Source organism: Polyodon spathula, chromosome 15, assembly GCF_017654505.1.
Source record: "Polyodon spathula isolate WHYD16114869_AA chromosome 15, ASM1765450v1, whole genome shotgun sequence".
Taxonomy (NCBI): Eukaryota; Metazoa; Chordata; class Actinopteri; order Acipenseriformes; family Polyodontidae; genus Polyodon; species Polyodon spathula.
Genome location: NC_054548.1, coordinates 39,197,705 through 39,221,971, shown reverse-complemented (window position 1 = coordinate 39,221,971; position 24,267 = coordinate 39,197,705). Strand labels below are relative to the sequence as shown.

The window sequence follows — 24,267 nt, the reverse complement described above, 5'->3', positions numbered from 1 at the left end:
TGTTATTTTGATTCTTGCACTCTTGCATGTATAGTGGTTATCCTTTGTGCACCCTCTGCTGCAGCAAACCACAGCTCAACTATTTATTTGAACAATGTCGCTCCCCCCTCACAATGTAAAATGCTAGAGATCTTGCTAAGATGCAACAAATATTTAAATTTGTATACTGCGGCTCTTTTCATTAATATATTTTCCCTTAGTACACACGACAAAATGTATACTTTGTTGCAACGAAAATGCAAATTGCAGTAAGTTTGCGCTGTGACTTGCCCATCTTGGTATATCTACCCCTTAGTGTTATGTAGCCTTTATGAAGTTGTTCTGAATGCTTCAGTGTTCATTTCAAATTGTTCATTTCAAAATTGCTCCCAGTAACTTTGCAAGTTTCTCATGCTTTTCCAATGGTTACAGTACGCATTTAACATGGTTTGTTATGGACTACCATGGTTTTTAAATACACTTTACCATAACTCTCTGGGATTTACAATGCCTACCTATGCTTTACCATGATTGTACTATGCTTTACTACACTTTTCTGTGCTTTTACAATAGAAAACTTGTATAAGAGTTAGTTAGTTTTTATCAAAGAAACTCAGCCTATTTTTATTCTGTTATTAGGTTGCTTTCCTGTGAATAGTTATACAATGAATACATTTGGTGCACATGTCCAGTGATATTGATTTTGTTTCTGTGGCCTGTATGTGTGTACAGAAGACTTGATAGCGCTGTATCCCTTTCTTATAGTATCACAAGAATCTTAAAACCCTCAACCCCTTTCTTCAGTTATGAATAGTATATTCAGACATGGATTGTTTAGTCAGACATTCTCTAACCTTTGATAACACTATCCTTATTCCTTTTCCAATAAGAAATGCATTGTTTTATTTGTTTTGCAGAACTGTTCACCGACTGAAGCATGTAACCATGTTAATGCAAAAATGTTTAAGGACCAATTTCTATCAGTATTCAAAGCTGCAACACTTGAGGAGTTTTTTTTAATGTCAAAACAAATCAATTCCCATCATTGAGACTTTGAATGGCATGACTAATATGGTCTGTTTCTTTAAGGGTCAAAATTCTATTAAGTCAAATTTTCCAGCTACAATATGCTGCTACCATTTTTTTCCAACACGATAGTAAAACTATCCATGTACAGTGCCTATAAATGAGGTACCTGGATCTATGTAAAACAGATGTATAAGGTGGCAACATGCAAGGACCAGGTCTCAAGGATCTCTATGGTATTAAATGTCTATTGTTGCCAACATCTGTATGATTCTTAATTCAGTGTGTAAAGGATTAGGAGGGTTAAGGGGAAAAGATACCTTGATGCCAAAACCACAACATGATTGGCTTCTCTTATGGAAAATTATAATTTAATATTGGCAGTTAAATACCACTGTTCTCTAAAACCACAACCTAAGTGATTTTCCACAATTAATGTCAAATCATGAATCTGAAATGCCCTTTAATCTGACCATCAGAAACATATATTGAACAATTGAAAACACTTATATTAACTAAAGTGGGGAAAATGTCAGAACAAAAATATATCGTATTTTTCTACCATGGAAACTAAATTGTTAGGGAAAGCTACAGCTGTTGTGTGGAAAGGCCATGACCATAAGACACCGGTTACAGGTAATAGGAACACCCCCAAACCACACAGTGTTCTACTGTATATGCAGCATTGAACGCAACTGGAAAATAGAGCCTTGGTTATTACATATTTGATTGATATCCTGACAAAGAGAGGCGTAGGTGGGTAGGCAAGTCTATAGAAACTGAAGCTGTATTACGTGACCTTGCATACTAGAAAACCAGACTAGCTTTAACTATGCAATTATGTGAGTTTACAGAAACGAAAAAACATAATAGCTATACGACCACATAAAAAAGCAAATCAGACCCCTCAGAAATAAAGCAGTGCTAATTTAATAAGAGAGTCCAAATCTAATTATTTTAGAGGGAATAAATACAACCTAAAAAAAATAGTAAGTTCTAAAAAGACTGATACATCTTGGGTTGGTATCCAAACTAAAGAGAATTACTTTAGAAAATAGACATTAATATATTAAGACCCTAGGGTTACTAAAATCCTGTTTTTATTTTCAATTTAGTTACAGAACTGTATGAAAACTTTGATGCAGCCTCAGAAATACATGTCAAGAATGAACTTAGACTGGGATGGATTAGATATACTATCCGAGAGTTTAGCTCGGGGTGGTTTATGTTTTATTCTCTTTGGCTTACACTTCAGTGTACCGCTGGACTCATTTCTGGGGTCAGTGCTTCCCGGTGACAATGCTATTTTCTGTTGGAGCATCAGTTTTCACTTCAATGCCAACACCGCCTAGATGTATTACTCCTTTAGGACATCAAACCCCCGACTGCCTTTGTGCTATCCTCAATCATGAATGAAAGAAAAATGGATGCTCATTTACGGTTGAGTTCAGGAATGGAATTAATGGTTTCAAACACCTCTGTCGTTGGCACATTACAGATATGCTGTTTATGTTGCTATCTGACCTTGAATCGTCTTTCAACAGTCATATTTGTTTCAGCTATCAAATATGACCATATGCAGCCTTTTTGGGATGCTTCTGATGTGAAGATAATGATTGACTAGACTTGCTTCAAGTATACCATTTCAAAACAATGGGTGTTCACAATTAAGTGCCACACACTTAGTTAGGTAAAAACCTATAAGGCTGACCCAGACCAGTACATATTGATCAAAGTCTTTGTCAGGCATTAGTCCTCTGTTAGCCACCAGTCTATTCCTACAAAATAGTAGATGTCTTCTGGGGACCAGGTCATGAAACCACATACCTGGGTTAACCCGGGTCCCTATGACCCACCTCAGGATGTGGGTTTACATGTTTTGACCCAGACTGAATGAGACAAAACACAATAACAAACAGCCACACCTGCGTGAAAGTTTCACTTCCATAAAGGAGTGTTTCTGTTTATTCTGTTTGACCATATTTTTGTTGCTTGAGACACACCTTGAGCCAGATTGCAGCAGGGATGAAGAAACATTTTCTCTTATCAACTTTTGAGCCGAAGGTTTACGTATTATTGTTCAGGTTTCAAGCTTTGGAATTCTCTTACAAGAGAAGTCTAGATTTATAAAACCAATAAAAACGAATTTCGCTTGGCTTGTTCTTAGTATCTTGATTTCTGCTCAGCACAGGTTGAAGTCAGTTTTTTAAAGTGGCCTTCTGTCCACTACACTGTTTATGAAAATGTTTACTGTACTGGATACTATTACACTTAATTATGTCTTTTCCACATTTCTAGGTGTTTTTTTCTTACTGGTGTATTTCTTAGATGCACTAAGGGCCGGGTATTACAGGGGTACAGTTAATAGATTACACCCCAGCTGAACTTGAGAGCTTAAGAACCCTTTTGAGGTCATAGGTGTGCTTTAAACCTTGTAAAAAATCACCAGGATATGATGACTGGAACAGAAAGTGACAATAATAAAACAACAATAAAAATGCATCAGTTAAGATAACCGTGATATTTTGGGCCCATTCCAAGTTGCTCTTTAAGGTCTTCAAATATATTGTCAAGAACACACATGAAAAATTCACCCAGCCTGTCATATTCATTCAATCTGAAGCTAAAAATGTAACGTGTTTTGTTGACACCAATGCAGGCTAGAAGCCCAAGTATGTTTCTTTAAACACATAACATTTAGGACCTAGCTAATGGAAGTGCAATATTGGTAGGTGTGAGGAATTAATTTGTTAGATACAAGTACTTTAATTCAATCTAAAACATAGCCCTTTTTAAATTTGTTTAAATTTTAGTTAAATTTTTTAAAGTTTACAGGGATACGTACTTGACTTTGTGTGTTACAATATAATCCTATTTTCTTTAGGAGTCTGTGAGAATAACATTGTAAGGTAATATATTATATGATTGAAAACTTTGAATACTCACACTTTGTCAAGATGGGATGGTCTTTCCTTTCTTGGTGTCATGAGAACAATAATGAATACGGCAATGAGAAAGAGAGCTAACACAGCACCAATCACAGCACCCGCCACTGCCACAGAGGAGGTCTGCTTTGACGGGGTATCTGGAACACATTCAGACAACAAGTCATGAATTTCATGCTGCATTAAAAAGTGTAGGAGAGAAGGGACATTTTATTACAGTACCAGTATTGTGTATCACATGCTTCTTTGACAACAGAAACATAACTCATGCATTAGTCCTACAAAACAGAACATTAAACATTAGTAAAAAAAAAAAAAACAACAAAAAAATACATGCCCACAAAAATATACATTACATTGTGACAAACACATTATATGTCTAATATACTATCTATGCATCAAAAAATTAACAACATCATCTATGTATTATGATTAGTAACTCATGCCTGGTGCAATTTAATAATGTATGCCATGTAAACTGAAAAGGTGGACAGTGTCTCCAGTGGATGAATGACTAAAAAGTCCTGCCATTTTGAGTTCATGGTAACTCAGTCAAGTGTCAAATTGATGATCTTAGTTTACAGCTTGGGAGTCTCCACAAACCTACTGTACAGACCCAGAGAGTCTCCACATACCTACAGTACAGACCTGGAGAGTCTCCACAAACCTACTGTACAGACCCAGACTCTCCACAAACCTACTGTACAGACCCAGAGAGTCTCCACAAACCTACTGTACAGACCCAGAGAGTTTCCACAAACCTACTGTACAGACCCAGAGAGTCTCCACAGACCTACTGTACAGACCCGGAGAGTCTTCACATACCTACTATACAGACCTGGGGAGTCTCTACATACCTACTGTACAGACCTGGGGAGCCTCCACATACCTACTGTACAGCCTGCCCAGGTGCAAGGCCTCCTGCCTTTAAAACTCTTGTTCTCAGGATTGTCAATTTCAAATTATATCAAACAAAACAGATATCAAACAACAGATGACATTTGGTTAAAAAAACAACTGTTCTAATCATATTCTCAAGGTTTGGTGATAAGCTGTACTATAAGTAAAATGGCCAAGCGACATGCTTGTGAGAGGTTTTTATTTACAGTTGATCAACTGACATGTAGAATAACATGTTAAAACAATGGTTTTAAATAGAAATGACAAACAATACATAAACTACTGGGAAGTAGCAAAAGTAATTGGTAAGAATGTTATAAGGCATTTCAGCATATGTTTGAAATTGACATACATAAAGGCAGTGTAAAGAAACTACCCGACTGCTGGATTCATAAGGGAGTTTCGCTATATTTTTTCAAACACCACCTGAACAGATTTGGCAGTAGTTGGAATTTCTAACAGTTGTAGCATATGTGTATAATGATTTAATGGAGCATCTTAGCACCCAGAAAATACAACAAATGGCTTAGCTTCAAGTGGAAGAAATCAATTGCCCGTGCAGTAGGAGTTTTCAAAGTATCTTTAAATTCTACGATGATGATAGAACTGTGGAGATAGGCTACATTCTTCAGATAGTTGTGCAATAAACATTTTGTTCAAACAGAGTGGTCTGTGATATTAATGGCAAAGCCTGAACACTCACAAACAAGGCCATGTGGTTTTCTAAACTAAACCAAGTGACATGCCAATGCAATTTGGTAAGGAACATAACTTCTGCTTCTGAGTAAACTGGGAAGTCCCACTGTGAAACTCTATTAGTAAGCAGCTAAACGGTTCTTAGAAAATATTTAAGTTGAGATCTCTATTGCAGTGTTTTTTATGTCTCCATTAACATAAATGTCATAGGTGTGCTATGAAGTGAAATAAGGCAAAAACATAAGTGAAAGGTTTCAGGACCCTATAAAACATCATATTTGTTGTTAAACCTTTTGTGTATGTATGTATGTATGTATGTATGTATTAGTAAACATTTGGAAATTGATTTGGAGTGTAATATTAAGTGAGCTGTTATTTATCTGGAGACTGCTATTAATAATTTTAGGTCAGAAGCACTCCCTAAAATGTGCCTATGGTAGTCCTTATAATTTGCTGTGTGACTGTAGTACACATAGTCATAAGGTCTATAATATGGGTAACAATTATTACAACATAATAAAACATTTTGTCTGATCAGTATTGAAGAAAGTTGACAACATAGCTTCCAAAACCCATGTGGTAGTTATTTTCTTGTGGTTTCAAATTAATTTCACAAAAAAAATGTTTGTTGAACACCATGAATTGAAAACACACTTAAACCCCTTTTCTGCAAAAGCACTATCTGTTTTAGCTTCAGAAATAGCAAATACTAACTTTTATTTAAGTAGTCTCCATGGCAAAGGAAATTAGTATAAGAAATCTACTCCCAGACATTAGGCTACTGTATTGTCTTCAACAGTAATAAAGCAGAAACGTGTTTTTTTTTCTGTTTTTTTTTTTCTGTTTTTTATGGGAATGTGGTTTATTAAAGAACAAGTAGTCCCAAATGTCATTTGAATCATTTCATTATCATTGCCTTATGTCCATTATTTTATGTTCCCAATCATTCTGAAATTGGGCTGGCAAAACAGAAAAGTCAACTTATATAAGAACATAGCATAAGAAAATGTATCAATGAGAAGAAACCATTCACCCGATCTAAGCTAGTCCGGTTCCTAGTAGTTGATTGATCTGAAAACTTTGTGAAGTTGTGTATGAAAGGTCACAGATGGTTCTGCATCAACAACATGACTAGATAACTCATTCTATACCTTCACCACTCTGTAAAGAACTCTCTCCATCCCTCTGTTTTTAGTCTATCTCCACTTAACTTTCAACTGTTTCATCTGGTCCAGGTTTCTGTACTGCGCTTGAAGTATTCGTTAGGGTTTACCTGTCAGCTCCTTTTTCGGTTTTAAAGACTTCAATCATGTCCCCCATAATTCTTCTTTGTTCCAGACTACATAGATTCAGTTCTTCCAGCCTTTCATCATGGTTCATTCTTTTAAATCCTCAGTTTAGTCTGGTTTGTCTTTGTTGTCACAATTTAAAAGCAAATCTTAACTAAGCCAGGTAGACACACTTCCACAAGAAGACTTTAATGAAGACTTTGCTTTGAAACACTGGTCTACCTGTCTTGGGTGTTGATTTGGTCAATTTATACCTTGCCGGAATAAGACACAGCACCAGTGGATTACCACAATCTCCCTGGATTGCATCAACCAGCTACTGATAAGGGCAAATCCAAAGACCACCACAGAACTGTGGCTGATACAATCTAGGTTGGTTCCAAAATGGTGTACAATGTTCCAATAAAATCTAGCTTGATGAAACAGACCCCCTTGTTTCTAAATAGTTGGACCTTGCTGAGTGATGTTAACAAGGGGGTCTATAAATTGCTACTGGAGAAAAACATAAGAGAGACACATTCTGAGATAAATGACGGTGGTAGAGTAGTATGCTGATACACCACTAGGCTTCATTCAATTCTGTTTTACCATAGCACCCTTTTATTTATTCATTTTACCTTGTTGATAAAGGTTGTTTTATTGAGATGAAGACATACAGTACTACAGTACAAGGTAAAATATAAAACAATGATTACATTTGGTTTAAAAATAATTACAATCACAGTTTTAAGGTCTGGTGGTAAGTTGTACTATGTAAAAATATTGTTGCTGGTTTTGTTCATTTGTATTATAGCAAACATTGTCACCCTACCCTTATATCATAATTCAAGGCAACAGATTAAGGGCAAGCATTTAGTAAACTTTAACCACGTTTTAATAAAATAAAAAGCAAAATACACAATTTCTAGTAATTTAACAAATACTTTGTATTAACAACAACAACAAAAAAAATCATTTAAAATATTTGTTCAAAAGTACTGGGACTCCTGCTTTTAGTATTCTGTGTTTTCCTTTTCCTTTTATTATGGTTTTCACATATGTATAATACTGGTTAAGAATTATGTTACTATGCTATGTTATTATGTTAATTATCTTGTTTGGTGAAATCTGGGCCCATTCTCTCTTTCCTTCAGCTCAGACCAACTGGATACACAATGCTTGGCCACAACTTTCTTTCAGATCAGTCCAAATAATTTATATTGGAATGAGATCTTCTCAACAGATGTTCAAAATAATTACCAGATAAATATTTTTTTCTTGCTACTGACTTTATAATACTGCATAGCTACTGTGTAATTGTTTTCAATCAATTAACACTAGAACCACTGGATTTTTAAACTACCTAAAACCACCACGTGGGTCACTTTGACCCATACATTTTTAAACTGCTTCGTTATGAAAAAGAAAGACATACTATTAGATACAACTGAAAAGTTTTATTTATGAACATCATATCTAACATATGCATCACAGAAACACTGTATTTAAATGGCAAATGAAACATAAAAGGCTTTTTTTTGTAAATGAGCGCATATTCAGCATGACTACAAGCAGTGAAAAAATATAATATACATTTCAAATGAAACGGGTATGTACATATACCCGTGTACAGGTGTAAACAGGTATATATACACACAACTGTAAAACCGAAATCATTGTTTCTGATACTACATAAAAAAAGAAAATATAACACTACTTCCGGTATGATGGCTGCATTGTACTCTACGGAGGAATGTATGCTTCTGCCTGCTGGCTCTGTGCCTGTATCCAGGAGCTGTGTTGTAAACACAGACACAGTTTCATTGAACACTATTTTGTAAACATGTGTAAACTGGTACATACAAATCTGCACAACCAAAATGTTTTTTTTCTTCCTAAAAGTAATATAAACAAAGAATATATAACATATGTTTCATATTAGGCACATAAGTTGTTATCCTACCTGCCATTTCAGTTTGATATATGCATCTGAGTGCAGCTTGCCATATTCCAATCAAAATGACTACTTTCAAGATTAAATATTTCCTTCTGATATATTCCCAGTTGCATTTGTGGAACAAAACGAAGGTTTTCACTGAGTTGGCATCTTGACAAATCCAGAATCATAGCAATCTCTGTCTTGTAATCAGTCTACAAAGAAAGGCTTGAAATAATAAAAAAACACGAGTTCTAGGAGGAGGCGTGTCTTGTTTGTTGCATTTACAATATATATATATATATATATATATATATATATATATATATATATATATATAAAGAAAAAGAACTGTTTATAACTTTATCATTTTTGCAATTCTGGCTATTAAATTGCATCAGGATATTTTAATGCATATTTAAAGTCAAAAATGGACACACACATACAATTTACAACGGAAGAGTAATTAACATTTTAAATGCAAAATTTTAGTGGAAGAAGCCACAGACAACATAGAGTGAGTAAAGGTGGTATGAGAGCAAGACATAATTCAATTGTAATGTTTTATAAAGGTCTCGAAAGATAGCAGCATTGCAGATGTCCTGGATTGAGATGGATTCAAATTTTGCTCAAGTAGTAGCTACTTGTCTTATTGAGTGGGCTTTGATAGGTCCTTGAACAGGTGTTTTTTTTTTTTTTTTTTTAAATCAAGTTTATAACAAACTGTAATCTACCTAGAAATTTACACAGGTTTTCTCTAAGTTAGTCCTGTGAATGTAGAAATTCAGTGCTCTATGTACAACAATTAGGTGGTATCTAGCTTCCTCTTCTGATTTGATGGAGTTTTGGGTAAAAATCATGAAAAGTTATGATCTGGTTGATATGAAAACTTGTTACCATGTTAGGTAGGAATTGGGGATTTGGTCTACAGACAATCCTGTCCCGGAATGACTAGTAGGGTACAATCATCACTAGTGCTTGGCGCTCACTTACCCTTCTTGCTGATGTCACTGCCACTAGGAACACTGTTTTCCATGTCAGGAATTTCTCATTGCCTGTCACCATGGGTTCAAATGGTGGTCCCACGAGTTTATTCCATACCAGACTGAGGCTGCATTGAGGAATGATCTGTTTCCTTGAGGGCCTTAGATGGTTAACCCCTTTAAGAAATCTGGATACCACTGTGTGGGAACCTACCGGGTGATCCTCCCACCCAGGTAAAATATCAGAGATTGCCGCAATATGCACCTTGATGGAGGATATTGAAAGACCCCTGTGGAACAGGTGGCTAAGGTAAGATGCAAGTGTTGATATAGATATATCTGTGTGGTGCAGAGATTTTGAGTTGCACCAGAGAGCAAACTGTCTCCATTTTCTTGTATAGGCTTAAAAAGTGGAGGTTTTCTTTGACACAAGTAAGATATTGACTACTTGTTCCAATTAGCCCTTGATTTGTTAGCTTTTTGCTATTCAATCTCCAAGCAGCTAGCCGTAACCATGAAGGATTGTTATGCAGCATTTTCGCCCTGTTATGAGACAGCAAATCACAGCTTAACGATAAGTGCTAAGGTCCCTCTTCTGCTATTTCTCTGATCTCTGAGAACCAGAACCTCTTGAATGAGAGTGGCTTTGTCTCTCTTTATCTTCCTGAGCACTGCTGGGATTAGTGGTATGGGAGGGTATGCATACATTGAGCTGTTTGACCATGAAATGGACAGCCCATTAGTTGCCATGGCTACTCTTTCCCGGAAACAGTAACAAAACAGTGGCAGCTGGGTGTTTTGTGTTGTGGCAAATAGGTCTATTTTTGGATGCCCTAATTTGCTGAATACCTTGTGTAACACTTCTGGTTGAATTTTCCACTTGTGAGGCACAGTTTATCTGCTCAACAGCTGTGTTGTTGGAAAGAACTAGTACTGCCTTTTGGTTTAAAAGTGGTGCAGTGCTAGGAAGACTGCTAAAAGCGCCAGATGGGTAATATGGAGATGTCTGTCTTGGTGACCAAGATCCCTGGACCTGTTTTTCTTATAAGTGTGCTCTCCATCCTAGTTGGGTTGTATCTGTATACAGGTGCAGTGTCAGAGATAGTTGGGACAGATGTAGTACAATCTTTACCTGAGGTGAGAGTCTCCACCATCTTCCCTCTGTTGCAGCTCCCAGTGAAAACTTGATCAGGTGTGAATCTGGAAGGGTTGGGCTCCATGACAGAAGGAGACACCTCTGTGTGTGTCTCATATGTAGTTTTGTGTCTCTTCCCAAACAAACTGATGATGCTATGTGCCCCAAAAATTGTTAAAAAAATGTTTGCTGTTGGCTTGGTTTCTATGTTGAATTGACTTGCCTTTTGACAAATGGTGGTTATCTTCTCCTCCATGAGATACACTCTTTCTGAGATTGTGTTGAATTGTGCCTCCAGGAAGATTAATGACTGTTGGGCAAAGCAATGATTTTTCCCTGTTTACCAACAGACCCATGTCCTGAAAAAGATGAAGGATGCTGTTTGTATTCCAGCGCCATTTCCTTGGATGGAGCCCGTACTAATCAATCGTCTTTGTACGGGTGAAAGCGGATGCCGGTGCTGCACAGATGTGCTGCTACTTCATCCATTACCTTGGTGAATACCCTAGGTGCTGTGCAGATACCAAAAGGAAGTACTTTGAACTGGTACTAACAGTCCTTGATGGCAAACCATAGGTATTTCCTGAAATCCTTATGCATGGGGATATGGAAATGCATCCTTCAGGTCTATAGATACTAGCCAATCCCCTGGTTTAACTGCTTTGATGACTCTGGCCAGTGATACTTTTTTAAACCTTTCTGCCCAAATGTATATGTTAAGACCCCTGAGGTCTAGAATGGTTGAAAGTGTTTTTTTTTTTTATGAATTAAGAAATACCTGGAGTAGTGGCCCTGCCCTTGAAAAGATGAAGGGACCTGTTCTATGGCGATGGAAAGGAACATGGATTTTTTTTGTCTTCCTGTAGAAAAACTCCCTCTGGCCATAATCATTCCATTTGTATATGGATGGTACATGTTGATTCTGGTTGACCCGAGAATTATATTTTATGTCCATGTTTTACGATCCCCGGGACCCTGGTGTTTGATGTTATTTTCTGCCAATTTGTTAGAAAATGTGCCACACTCCACACTGGTTTGGCTGCTGTCTAAACCTTTGCCTGTTTAAATGAGCCTTATTGAAAGGTGCACCTTTCCCAGCTGTTGAGCATGATCTGATAGCTTGTCTTGCCTCCCTCATATGTGCCAGGGAGTCCGTTTGGCCAGTGCCAAATAGTTGGTCCCCTTGAAAAGGTAGCTCCTACACTTTTGTCTGTGTGTCGAGGGTTAAGGACGTCGTTTTCATATGTAGACAATGTCTTGCAGATACCTTATTTGCCGCAGTCCTAGCATTGGGGTCAATGCTATTGCATGATGCCTTTAGCTGGATTTTTGCATTTTTTCCCTCTTCTGCAAGACCAGTTCAATGTTCTCAAGGGTAAGAGTCTGTAAGGAAGCAGACAGCTGGCTCCACAGTTTGTGTTGATATTTGGCAGCATGTATTTGGTAATTATTGATGCGCATACTGTAGGTGGAGGTGGAGTAGCCTCTCTTCAAGAAGGTATCAACCTTCCTGTCTCCCTAATCTAGAACAGATCTGTTCTACATTAGGCAATTTAAATATATTAATTTTATGATTTGCCGGTATCCTGTAGAATTTGTGTACTCTGAAAGATGTGATGCAGCAAAAGCTGGCTTACCTCCATAAAGCCTCAACAGGCCTCCCGACTGCCTAGTAGAAGGGGAAACCTTCAAAGGCTTTCCTATTTTTTGCATCAGTGATGCTTAGGAAATCGTCCTCTGCAGTACCTGTCTGGAATCTTGTTTCTACATTTTGGTTAATTTCCCAAATAAGGACATTTGATGTTTCTGACCAAACAGTTAATCTCCATTTGTATGGTATACTTTTTAATGAATCTCAAATAACAATCTGAGTGCAAGATCTCACAAGAGTAGTGAGAGATCAGCGTTTCTACTTTTGAGCTTCTAACTGCTGAGCCCTCTGGGTACGTATTTCTAAAAGTTCTGTGCTTGGTTTAAAAATACCGTTTCACATTGTATTCCTTAACTACTGACACAATTCATAGCAGAACAAACACACTGGCTTTGCATTCTGTATAGTAAATAAATAAATAAATGTTTATCAGTCCACTCATTGTTGAATCTATGATTTTCACCATTGTTTTCTCTTTTTACTAGAGAGAGCCATGTTTCTATTGCTTTAAAAAAAGAAACTTAATAGCAACACCAGTAAAAAACTAAAATTGCCCACAGAGTACGCAAAACAGAGCTCAGTGGAACTGGCTTGTGTGAGTCGAGAGCTGCTAGTGACTGAAAAGGGGTGATGTGATGCGCGGGCTGCTTTGCCGGATATAATAATAAAACATGTCTTAATCACAAATTAATTTACAATGCTACTGTTTTTCTTTTCCATATTTATTTTAGTGAATTTTTATATTTTTTGCTGACCGTCGATGGGCCACTTAGTCATATTACATATCGTCCTATTACCCTAAGAGTATTTGAAGTATACGTATTATATTACAGAATGCTTCTGATAAAAGTTGCCTCAAAGCTGCAACCTACTTGCCAATCAGGGGGACTGAAAATCAACTGGCACCATTCCTGCAGTCAAGCCAATCGCTTCTTTTCACCCCACAAACCTAAGCAATGGGTGTTACCAAGCTCCTGAACCTGAGATGCAGGATTCAGTCTGGGAAGGGCTCATTCATGACTTGCAGAGATCATTGAAGCGAGATAAGGAGAACAATGCCCAGATGTCTTTTTTGTTTTTGTATGTACCTCTGGACAAGATCAACAACTCAACATCAAAACAGTATTCAAAACAACAAGCTCTTGATTGTATGAATCACCCTAATTAAGGTGTACTCTATTGCTAATGTAAAACTCACACAACTTCAAACACAGCAAAATAATAACATAAAAAAAAAATCTACAACTTCGGGATGTTTTTTCTAACCTATTGGGAAAATGTACTCCACAGAATCATATCCACAAGAGACCAGCTTTCTAGCAAATTAAGCAAATTCAAAATGCAAACCTTTATTCGTGGTTCGTTCCAGATCCATTTGAATTAATTAATCGACAGAAATTATGCACTGCTTCACTCTTTCATATTCAAACTCATTTATAGAAGTGCATCTGACAAAGATCTTTTGCAGAATTCTAATTCATTTTACATTACATCTGCTTGAAAGGAGAAAGACAATAAGACTTTTGAATGGTGAGAGCTGATTTGTGTATTGCACATGCCTGAAGATAACAATTTAGTGTTCTTCATGAAGTCCATCACAGAATCCTATAGTTAATGATAATTATTACCCCTTAAGTAAGAATAATTTGTGAGTGGCACTACAGTGTGCTTATTAGGATTACTACTGTAACCACTAACAACAATAATGAAATTCTATCAAGGGATTGCGGTGACATGATAACACTATGATTAATAAGATTACAGAAACATTTCAATTTGACTTGCCTAAATTGTGGCCACTCAGGTTTACAGCAGACGTAACTGGAGCATTCTACTGGTCATCCTCTATTGTTTTGTACTGCTTTTTATCTCCAAAGATTGATTGTTAAATAATAATAATTTGTTCAATGTTTCTATTCAGATTCCCTTATAGTGCAAAATGGAGTCCTTAACACTGCTAAAGTTGTGTCAAAATGTTACCGCTACTACTAATTCAATTTACCTTTTTATTTATTTTAAACTAAATGTGCTTTATTGTGACTATCAGAATCACTACACTAAAGTACTATTCACACAGTGTTACATAGACTTCAGTACCCCTTGGAAATCAGTTTCCCTGCTTATTGTACTACATGCAATCAAGTGGTCTGGCAATTCGTTTTACGCACTTTTGCCTAGGTTTGTTTTGGCCGAATCCCGAAGTGACCACTTTTTTCTAAGGTTAAGGTTAGGTTAAAGGTGAGAGTTAATCTATATTCGCCTGATTACTCGAAAAAAAAAATTTCCAGATGAAACGTGGTAAATTGTTGCCAGGGGAAACTAATTTGTATTCAATGAAGAAGAGCATGGAATTGGATGGGGGTCTGGAATACTAAGCAGGTGCAAACATTCTAATGAGATGTAAGGATTTTGCCTATTGCTGGCCCTCCTGTCACTGGCCTCAGGACGGCTGCTGTGGTACACTTCCTGATGTGCCAACGCTTGGCTCTTGTTGAGGATGGGCAGGAAATCCTAAGGAGAAGAAGGGCAAGATGGAGAAGACCCTGCATATTCAAACCCAAGGTCAATTTGTTTGGGATGGATTGTCCTCTCCGCTTGCCTCTCCAGCAGTGTCAAGGCGGCCCTCCTCTTGTTCCTGCATGCCTGTGCTCTGTTGCGAGTTTCACTTTCATTCGCTGCCACAGGTCATGCCACCTGCTTGACTGTCCTCCTGGTAACACAAATAGCATTGACTTTCTCCACTATACAGGACCATGTGCCCTCCTTGGTAGCATATCTGATGTTGGCTGATGCTTTTCCAAATAACTCAGTTTCATGTTGAGTGACCTCTGCCATAAAGACTCTCAGCTGCTCTTCAGAAAACTTTTCCTTTCAGTGTGCAAAGAGGACTTATTCTGCTCTTCCTCTGACATAATTTGTTGTTTGGTTTGATTTTTGGAAACCACAAATCTGATACAGTGTCTACTGCTCTCTATACTAACTCATGGGCTGTAAGTGTGGCTGCTAAATATGCCGATGTATGGGCGCCGCTCCTTGCAACCCTCATTATCATGATTGCGTACTGAGTAATTTGCACTGCTTTAAGCTTACATAGGCCACAAGGGAAAATAATTGCCTGTCCGCTAGGCAATTTGGATTTTGCAGCCTCAATTGTTTGCACTGGGCCTATCCTTACATTAGCTCCATCATTTGCAAGTCCTTCCTTTACTTACTTAGCAGGTGCACTGTGACATCATGCCAGCTGGCAGCTGCAGCTACTGATTTCTATAGAATTTCTCCAGATGTTAGATTTACTTTGACTGATCACTTCAAGTGCAGCAGGAATTAAGGCCCCTAGGTCCACATAGAGTCTGTGCTGCATAGAAGTTGAATGAGAGGAACAGGTGGGGGCTTAATACTTGCAAAGGAAATGAATGTAGTTCTAAGAGCAGTGTTTAAGGGTTGTGCCAGTCAGTGAATGGTATGGGGTGAGGGTGAGGTGGTCTGGAAATCTAAATTCTAAACTGAAACAAATTTTACTAGTATAGTTCCGATATGTGAACAGGGCTTTAAGCACTAACAAGTTGTTTATTACAGTTTTGTAACATTAACATACAAACTATGCCTCATACTAACAATTAAAGAGACAAGATGTAATTAAGTTTAAAATATACCAAACAATAACAAGCCCTGTGAAACGTCTTCGATTTTTTTCACAAATAAACATTCATCATGTGATATTATTGTTAATACAAACAGCATTTATCAGAGTGCCTATGAGAAATGCTAAATACATATTTTCATGTTGAAGGTAACCTCTTTGCTAATGGCATTCTTTTCTCTTTCTTATTCTTAATAAAAGAGTTACAATTGAAGAAATTGTTTTGGTTACATTCCCTTTTGAGTACAACCCACACAAGACATAACATCTACCAAAGAAGCCTTTTGTTTCAATAAAATCAGTATTCATTTCAGTTTTTAAGCAAAGTAATGCCACAGTTTTTCTTTCGTGTGCAGTACTTCCAACATATTCCCACCTTAACATTTTAATAAAGCAATTTCAGATTTCTATAACTATTTTTCTACATATCCTTATCCCAAGCCAAATCCCAAGTTTCTTGCTATTTCATTTTCACTTCATCCCTAAACATTATTGCGGAACTGACATTTTTATACTTACTGGCTTAGATCACTGCATGAAGTGTTTGGTTTCAATTTGTGTACTGATGAATATATGTTAGTTTCCCTCCTGTTTTCCTTTTAGCACAGAACACACAGCAGATGGAAGCTCTTTTACCTGCTGTGCAGCACACACACACTGAATACAGAAATGTTTGTTGGTGGTTGTTGCCCAGGTCAGTTGTCTATTTTTATTAAAAATGAAAGATTTAAACTTTAAACTAACCACCATTACGCCACACAGTGCACAATAGAAAAAAATATGAAAGGAATAAAACTATTTAAATGGTATAATACTAAAAAAAACCAAAAAAACATAAAAACAGTTATTTTAATATTCTAGAGTGGTTCTGCTATTAAAATGGTTACATTCTTTTAATAATAGTGTCCTTTTGCTCTAACTAGAAAACAAGGCTCACAGGATGGATAGAGAAACCAAGCGCTTCCTTCAACTTTATTAATGTTACATGATCAGTGGTCTGCACTGAGTAAAAGTGAAAATAAAGTTTTCACAATAAGGAACTAATGAGACTATTATAATGATAATCATTAGGTATCATTTTTTGTAAAGATTTATGTTATCTAAGGTTATTTGACCCCCCCCCCCCCCCCCCCCCCCCCCCCCCCCTTAACTGGGACAGGATGAAAGTGAGTATGGTCTAGGATTTGAGCCCAGAGATGTGCGAGATCCCTGGAATACTTTTCAAGTTAACTGATACAGCTTCTTCAAGCACATCCCTTCTCATGTTGCAGAAATCCGAGAATCACAAAACTACATAAATCTGCCAGAAACAGTCATCATAGTACGAGAACTGTGAACAACCCCCCATCTTCTCAAGTACTTGTTCAGTTTTTGTAGCAAGAATAACATTCTGGTACATTGGTACATAAAAGATGATTACAGTAACGATCTCGTTTAAAGTAAGAAAACAGTATTCTTAACATTACTTCAGTTGATTTTATCTTCATTGAGTATGCCATCAGGGATGATTGTGGAAAAACATGGAAGGGTCAGGCTATGCAGTAACTAAACATGGTTTTAATATCAGTGCAGTGGCTTGCATTCAGGGCATGCAACTCGTGCACTGCTAGACCAATCGGAAAACTAAGAATGTTGCGATAATACTAGAATATAAAATGTGTCTTTCTGTCTTTATATAATCATTTTTTTTATCCGTGTTCATTGCGTGGCCCACACACTCTTTGTGCTGTATTTGAGTTATGCTGTGTTAGCTCTGCATGACTAGACTGGCACTTAAAACAGTACCAGGCTCTCTGAGTGATGTCGTAGCCACATGTACGTAGTGGAGCTCAAGTCATGCTGTATTCAAGTAGCATGACAGTCTGTGACTGTGCACTATCGTTAGCTGATTTAATTTAGTTTGCACCTTTAGTGCACCTTTAGGGTGCCCCATAATGCACTGCGCACCAACCAAGGCAGGCTGGACTTTTCACTGGGTCCTAGTGCCACCCAAAGTACTGGCTTGTGGTATATGAATAAATTACTGAGAAAAAATAAATGAATAATCAATGGCAGATTAAATCGATACCCGGGTAGTAAAATTGGACCCAGGTCGTGTCTGGTAATTTAAAAACCCAACGGGTACCATTTTCGGGTGCAGACCGTTATCTAATGTTACATTCATATAGTTTCACTGCATGACCTACTGGGAAACCCACTGCATGCCACTGTATCAGGGTTTTCAGGACTATCCTCGTACTTTGTTATCTTTTTGTTACGATATGGCGCTGATCTTGAGAGATGCTAAGTTTACACTGTAAACAATGGGACAATTAAGCAAATGGTCGCTAAAGTTGCAAATTATGACACTACAGTATACTGATAATATGTAAAATGCTAGCAGCCTATATCCTACAATAACATTTCTCGTGCTATATCTACATACTATATGAAGCCTGAAGAATAATTTGATTAACACTTTAGTAGAAATTCCAACAAAAACCATTTGGGGATTAACAGGCTAGCAAACAGGAAGAGAACTAAAGCTGAGTGAAGGTAGGAAACTGGCTTTTCAACTTCTATTGCAGATGTCCAAAGAGCAGATTTGGTTTAACAGTTTTGACTCACTGAAGACTACTCCTCGTGGATGCACAATTAACGTTCACGCTTACTGTTAATAGGTATTTATTACAGGCATTTTACAGTCAAAACATTTTCATTTTAATTACTGGGGTTAAATATCTTACATTGGAAGCACTTTCAGAATGCACACAGAATAAAGTGGCTGTCAGCTTTGGCAGAGGTGTGCATACCAACTGTAAAACTGAAACCAGAAAGCCTTTATAATTCCTTAGCTATTTGTGATACTGTCATTTCTGTATGTGTGTGTGTGACAGGGAGCGGGTTCGTTGGTTCCTGCACAAGTGTGTGTGTGCCTGTGATTTAAATCAGCTGCGACGCGCAGCAGGAGACATGTTGATAAGCAACCAGCTGAGTGGCAGACTGGCCCTGAGCTAAGATGGTCGTGAGGTCTGGCTTGGCTGAGGGGCATGCCTGGGGATGCTGCGCAGAGCTCAAAAAGAGGCTGCGCTACAACTCTGGGCGATTGCAATGCCATTGACATACAGACGGGCGCTGTGTTTGTTTACATCTAAGCGGGGAGCGCCTGCTCTGCAGGAACTGCTACTACGGGACCCTTTAAACTGCAAGACTGTGACTGTGAAGACTCTGACCAGCCAGGACCGTCGGAAGAGCCCAGAGTCGCTGGGAGGCTGGGACTTCGGAAGCAACAGAACAGAAGTAGGTCAGCTTAGGGGATGTGGATCCCAAAACAGTACAGAGAGGGTTACCGTAGAGTAGTAGGTTCCTGGAGCGGGACGTTCCTTGTAGCGGGACTAGCGCTCGTCACTTTGTGTGGCAACCTTTTATTTTTAGCTTTTGTTTTTGTTTTTATTTCTTTATTAAATGTGACACTAGGGCTACCATCGCTGGTACCCTAGTGTCAGTTTGATGTTCAAATTATATCTGCGCGGCTGTGCTGCGTATCATCACTAATGCTCTATGTCTGTATTTTCCAGTGACTACCCACGCATGTAACATGTCACCCTGTTACAGTGTGGAATTTATATTCAAAATTGAGTGAAGGGAACACTCATCTTTTAAGTTTAGGTCAACCACAATTTGGAAATCTGCTCGCAATCTGAAATAACTTACTGTAATACTATTGCTATGTCATGTATGAGGAAGTTAGTTTCCCCTTTCTAAATATACAGTGTGGTACTTAAAAACAATACTGAAAATGCATACCACTGTTGAACTGATTAACTAATGTATTCTGAATTCAGAGAGCCCAGTATTTTAATTCAACTTTCCTCTCCAATTTAAAATGTCCAACGATGTTCTCTCACCACAGTAACTCCCCATAAGAGCTGCAGAGAACTGATGATTAGTGGGTGTCATCTGATTCAACCACCAAGCCAATGTTCACACCTAAGAGACTGACAGTGCAGACTCAAATGTTCATCCTTTTTGATTATATGGCCAAATGTGACATTCTGTATTGCCTTTTTCCAATGCTAACTACAATATCTGTATTCTTTCCCTTTTAATAAATCATTTGCTGCCATGTTTTTGCATGGAAGCAAATTATTTATTTAAAGGAAATATTTAATAGAAAATGGATAGAGGGACTTAGAAGGATATTTTCACCCAATTACATGCATCACATTTCTCATACAGTAGATGCACAGCTAGCCAACCAAAGTGCAATTGTGAAGTCTATTAGCACTTTGGTTACATTTGCTACAGAATATATCCTGCCTTACACTCTCTATAAAGCTTAGAAACATAAGATAAACTAAAAAAACACAGGTACAATAACTAAACTGTAATGACACATGTGTTCTATTGCTCATCACATGCATTTAGCACAAAATTCAATAAATTGTGAGAATACTACTGTATTGCTTTGAATAAGCGCCTCAGCATTTATTTTAAATGGCTAAAAACAGCTGCAGCGCTTATTCAAGGGTGGCAGTAATTAGAAGTACTATGGTTTTCAAAAAACGCAATTGTTTATTCCATTTCTTTAACAGTATTTGAGAGAGGATAATATTGAAGTTTATTTCTGCAGATACAACTTGATCAGGATGGCAAAGAAGTCCTGCAACTTTACATTGAAAGCTGTTGAGCTTGCAGATCAGATCAGTGTTTGACTAGGTGAGGACACATACCAGTGTAGCGTGGAGAGGGAGATAATGAGAGAAATGTCAATTCAACACCATTGGTTTATTTTCTCTCTCTTTTGTTACAGCAGTTTCTAAGAGTCGCATTGCTGAACTCTTTTATATTCAGTGCATTTCTTTCTCTTCAACCAACAAGACCACTAAACACTTACTGTGTCTCCTGGTCCAGGCAGGGCTTCGATGAGGAAAATTAGTTGACCCCGTGGCTATCCCCAGCATCTCTTATTAGCCAAAACAACCAAAACAGAAATGCATTTAAGAAACTTAATAACAATCATACAGCTCCTGCATTACAACTAAAATGTGTTACTTTTCTTGCTAATTCTTAAATATATATTTATTTTTGTATATTAAATGTTATACAACTATAGTGTAATTACAAGACAGTTAATTCACCTTTATGTTAGAGTGTGTGTGGAAAAAATAAGGGATTCATTTTGGTTGCTATTGAATCTACAAGGTTTCAAACATAAACCCAAATGAAGTTACAATAAAACCTTGCTTTATATTGTGAATATGATCAAAACTATACTCGGTAGTTGAGATTATAATGAAAACAGTCAACAAACATGCAAAAAAAGATTGCACCTTTTGGTATTTTATATTGCTTTTTATAATCCCCAACATGTTGGATCAATGGCCAGTATCAGATGTTACCTGGGGCTGAATACAAAACTACTGGTGTTGAAAACAGAGGCGGTGGAGAAAGAACGGAACTCTCCTGTGATGACAAACGTCTTGTGAAGGTGATCCGGTGAGACGGATGATGCTTGCCCTGTAAGGATTTAACTGATGATCAGACCAAGAGCACAGGCACTCGGGTTTCTGCAAAGCTGATGCTCCAACAACTGGTTCCAAAAGGCCTTAATGTTTGAGTAACAACTATAAACGATTGTATCCCAGATGAAATCAACAGAGAATAATTAAATGCTCTGCTTGAGTTGAGAAAGGGGATATTGGTTACTTTAAGACAACATAGAGGAGACTATTTAAAAATGTGGAGGAGAGCTTGTTGAGGTGTTTCTAGCAGAGGGTAAAAGGAGACAAAACACTCACAATCTCTTGTGATGTAAATGATGGCTAAAAGTGGACCTGCTGTTTTCAATACACTTTCAATATTTTAGCATTACTGAAATCCTTTACTCTTGCTCATTGTGCTTGAAATTTGAAACCATCCCCTGACAGCCTATGTGTGGAACAACCTGGACTAAAAGTCCTAGCATTGCAGCCAATAAAACATTATCAAGTTTGAAATAATGTTATTTGGTAATAACAGGAGCACAACCAATATATTCCAGGCACCCCTGACGACCATTGATTATCTCAGTTATTATTCGCATGCACATTTAACTAATAAGGTTTACTTAAGGTAAGTATGGTAAAAGTGTATTTTAAAGTTGTTTTAATGGAAATAATGTAGTGGTATTAAATCTGTTCAGTTGATTATGTCAATGTAGTCAACATAAGAGTAAAATTTAATTGTAGTATTCAACACCAGCATGAGCCTCCTTGCTACATTTATCACCACTTAATCAATTTTAATTAGAGGACAGAGAAGACTGTAACATTATGATATTTATTTATTTATTTATTTGTTGTTACCAAGCAGCCTCGGTTTTATTTACCAAAATACTGTATTGCTGTTATAATTTATACTCCCAAAGCCATTAAAAAGCTTTAAAAGCCCCCTTGAAAAAACAGTGATTAGTATTTTTCTTTCCTACTGTCTAGAATTAAACTAAAAACCTGTTTTTAATGAAAGTAAATGTTTTAATTAGTATATCTGATTTGAACATGTACAGCCGCAGACAAAAGTATTGGCACCCTATACTTAATATAAGATAATTCAAGAAAACATGTTAAATACAAGCATTTAGTGAGCATTCACCACTAATTAATATGAAAAAGACCAAAATACCCAATTTCTGGTAGTTTAACAAACCATCTTTATATAAATAATTAAATAAATAAATAAGGCATTTAAGAAATTTAAACTATTTGTTCATGACAAATTATTGGCACCCTTGGTTTAGTATTTTGTGTGTCCTTGTTTTGCTTTTATTACGGCTTTCAGAAATTCACGATCATTCTAAACCAGTATGTTGCTTCGTGTTGGTGAAATCTGGACCCATTCTGTCTTGCATATTTCCTTCAGCTCAGACAGATTGGATACACAATGCTTGGCTACAGCTTTTTTCAGATCAGTGCAAAGTATTTCTATTTGACTACAAAGGCCATTCCAGAACTTTCATTTTCATTGTCTTCCAGAATTTCAGAGTTGACTTAGCCGTATGCTTTGAGTTGCTGTCGTGTTGGAAGATAAACTATCTGCTAATCAGCCTACAAGCAGGTGGATCATTGTACAAGGTGTTCCTCATTGAAGGCTTTCCCTTTTTTTTTTTTTTTTTTGCCGAGAATACTGTGGTCTATTTTTGCGGAAAAGTAATATTTTAGTCTCCTGGACCCACATAAGGTTGTCAATGAATGCTTCAGATTCATCTTCATATTTCTTGGAAAATGTTTTATGAATTTTCTTTAACGTGGTTTGCAGTGAGGTCTACACAGCTCTTCTGTCTTCAGGTGCCTTTGTACAATTCTTTACATGCACTATTATGCCTGATGCTTCTAAATCTTGCTTTAAGTCCTTGTTAAATTTTGTTTGGACGTCCAATTTAACAAGATTTTGGTATTCCATACTGATACTGTTCTGTAGCCATTTCCTTTGTTGCAGTTTGCTACTAGTGCTTTTCTCAAACGTGAATCCAACTCCTTTGTCTTGACCATCACCTGCCAGTAGTGTTCTTCAACAGATGGAAGTAATTCCCTTTTTTTTTTTTTTTTTTTTTGGCTACTGACTTTGTAATGCAGCTTAATTATTGTGCAATGGATTTTAAATAAATTAATATATATATTTTTATATTTACTCTTGGAATAGTCATTTGCTGGCAGTTGGAAAACATATTTACTTATGATACCTGTAACATATTCAGACAGCTGCACAAGATGCTGCTGTGGCAGCATCGTTCATTTCAATTGAAACAAACTTACAATAGAAAGGAGAAATGCTGTTTCAATGGGAATTCTGTATTTTCTACCACTTAAATTGGTTTGGCTGATCCTGCACATTTAGGGGCCTAATTTTCAAAGACTTCCCTTTTATTCTGAGGTGCTGGTGCGGTTTAATTTATTTTAAGATTGTACAATTCTTCTATTTCCACAAGAGTGTCCTTGTAGAGTTTATGAAAATAAAATAATAAATTAAACTCAATAAGCACCACTTACTGAGTTGAAACTGCAGCTTCCTGGTACCTAATCACTTCCTTTGCTTCAGACCACAGTCATGATTATGTAACAGCAACAGCTTGCATGTCAGCATTAAAGTAA

At 37.1% G+C, this 24,267-nt stretch overlaps 1 protein-coding gene across 1 annotated transcript in view; it reads right to left on the bottom strand.

Annotated features, from left to right (window-relative positions):
* The window catches only part of LOC121327848 (nectin-3-like), a 128,818-nt gene that overhangs the window by 21,515 nt on the left and 83,036 nt on the right, over window positions 1–24,267 (bottom strand). The window contains exon 6 of the mRNA XM_041272111.1: window positions 3,952–4,090. Within this exon, the coding sequence (XP_041128045.1) occupies window positions 3,952–4,090 (139 nt within the window). The remainder of the gene's footprint in view (window positions 1–3,951; window positions 4,091–24,267) is intronic.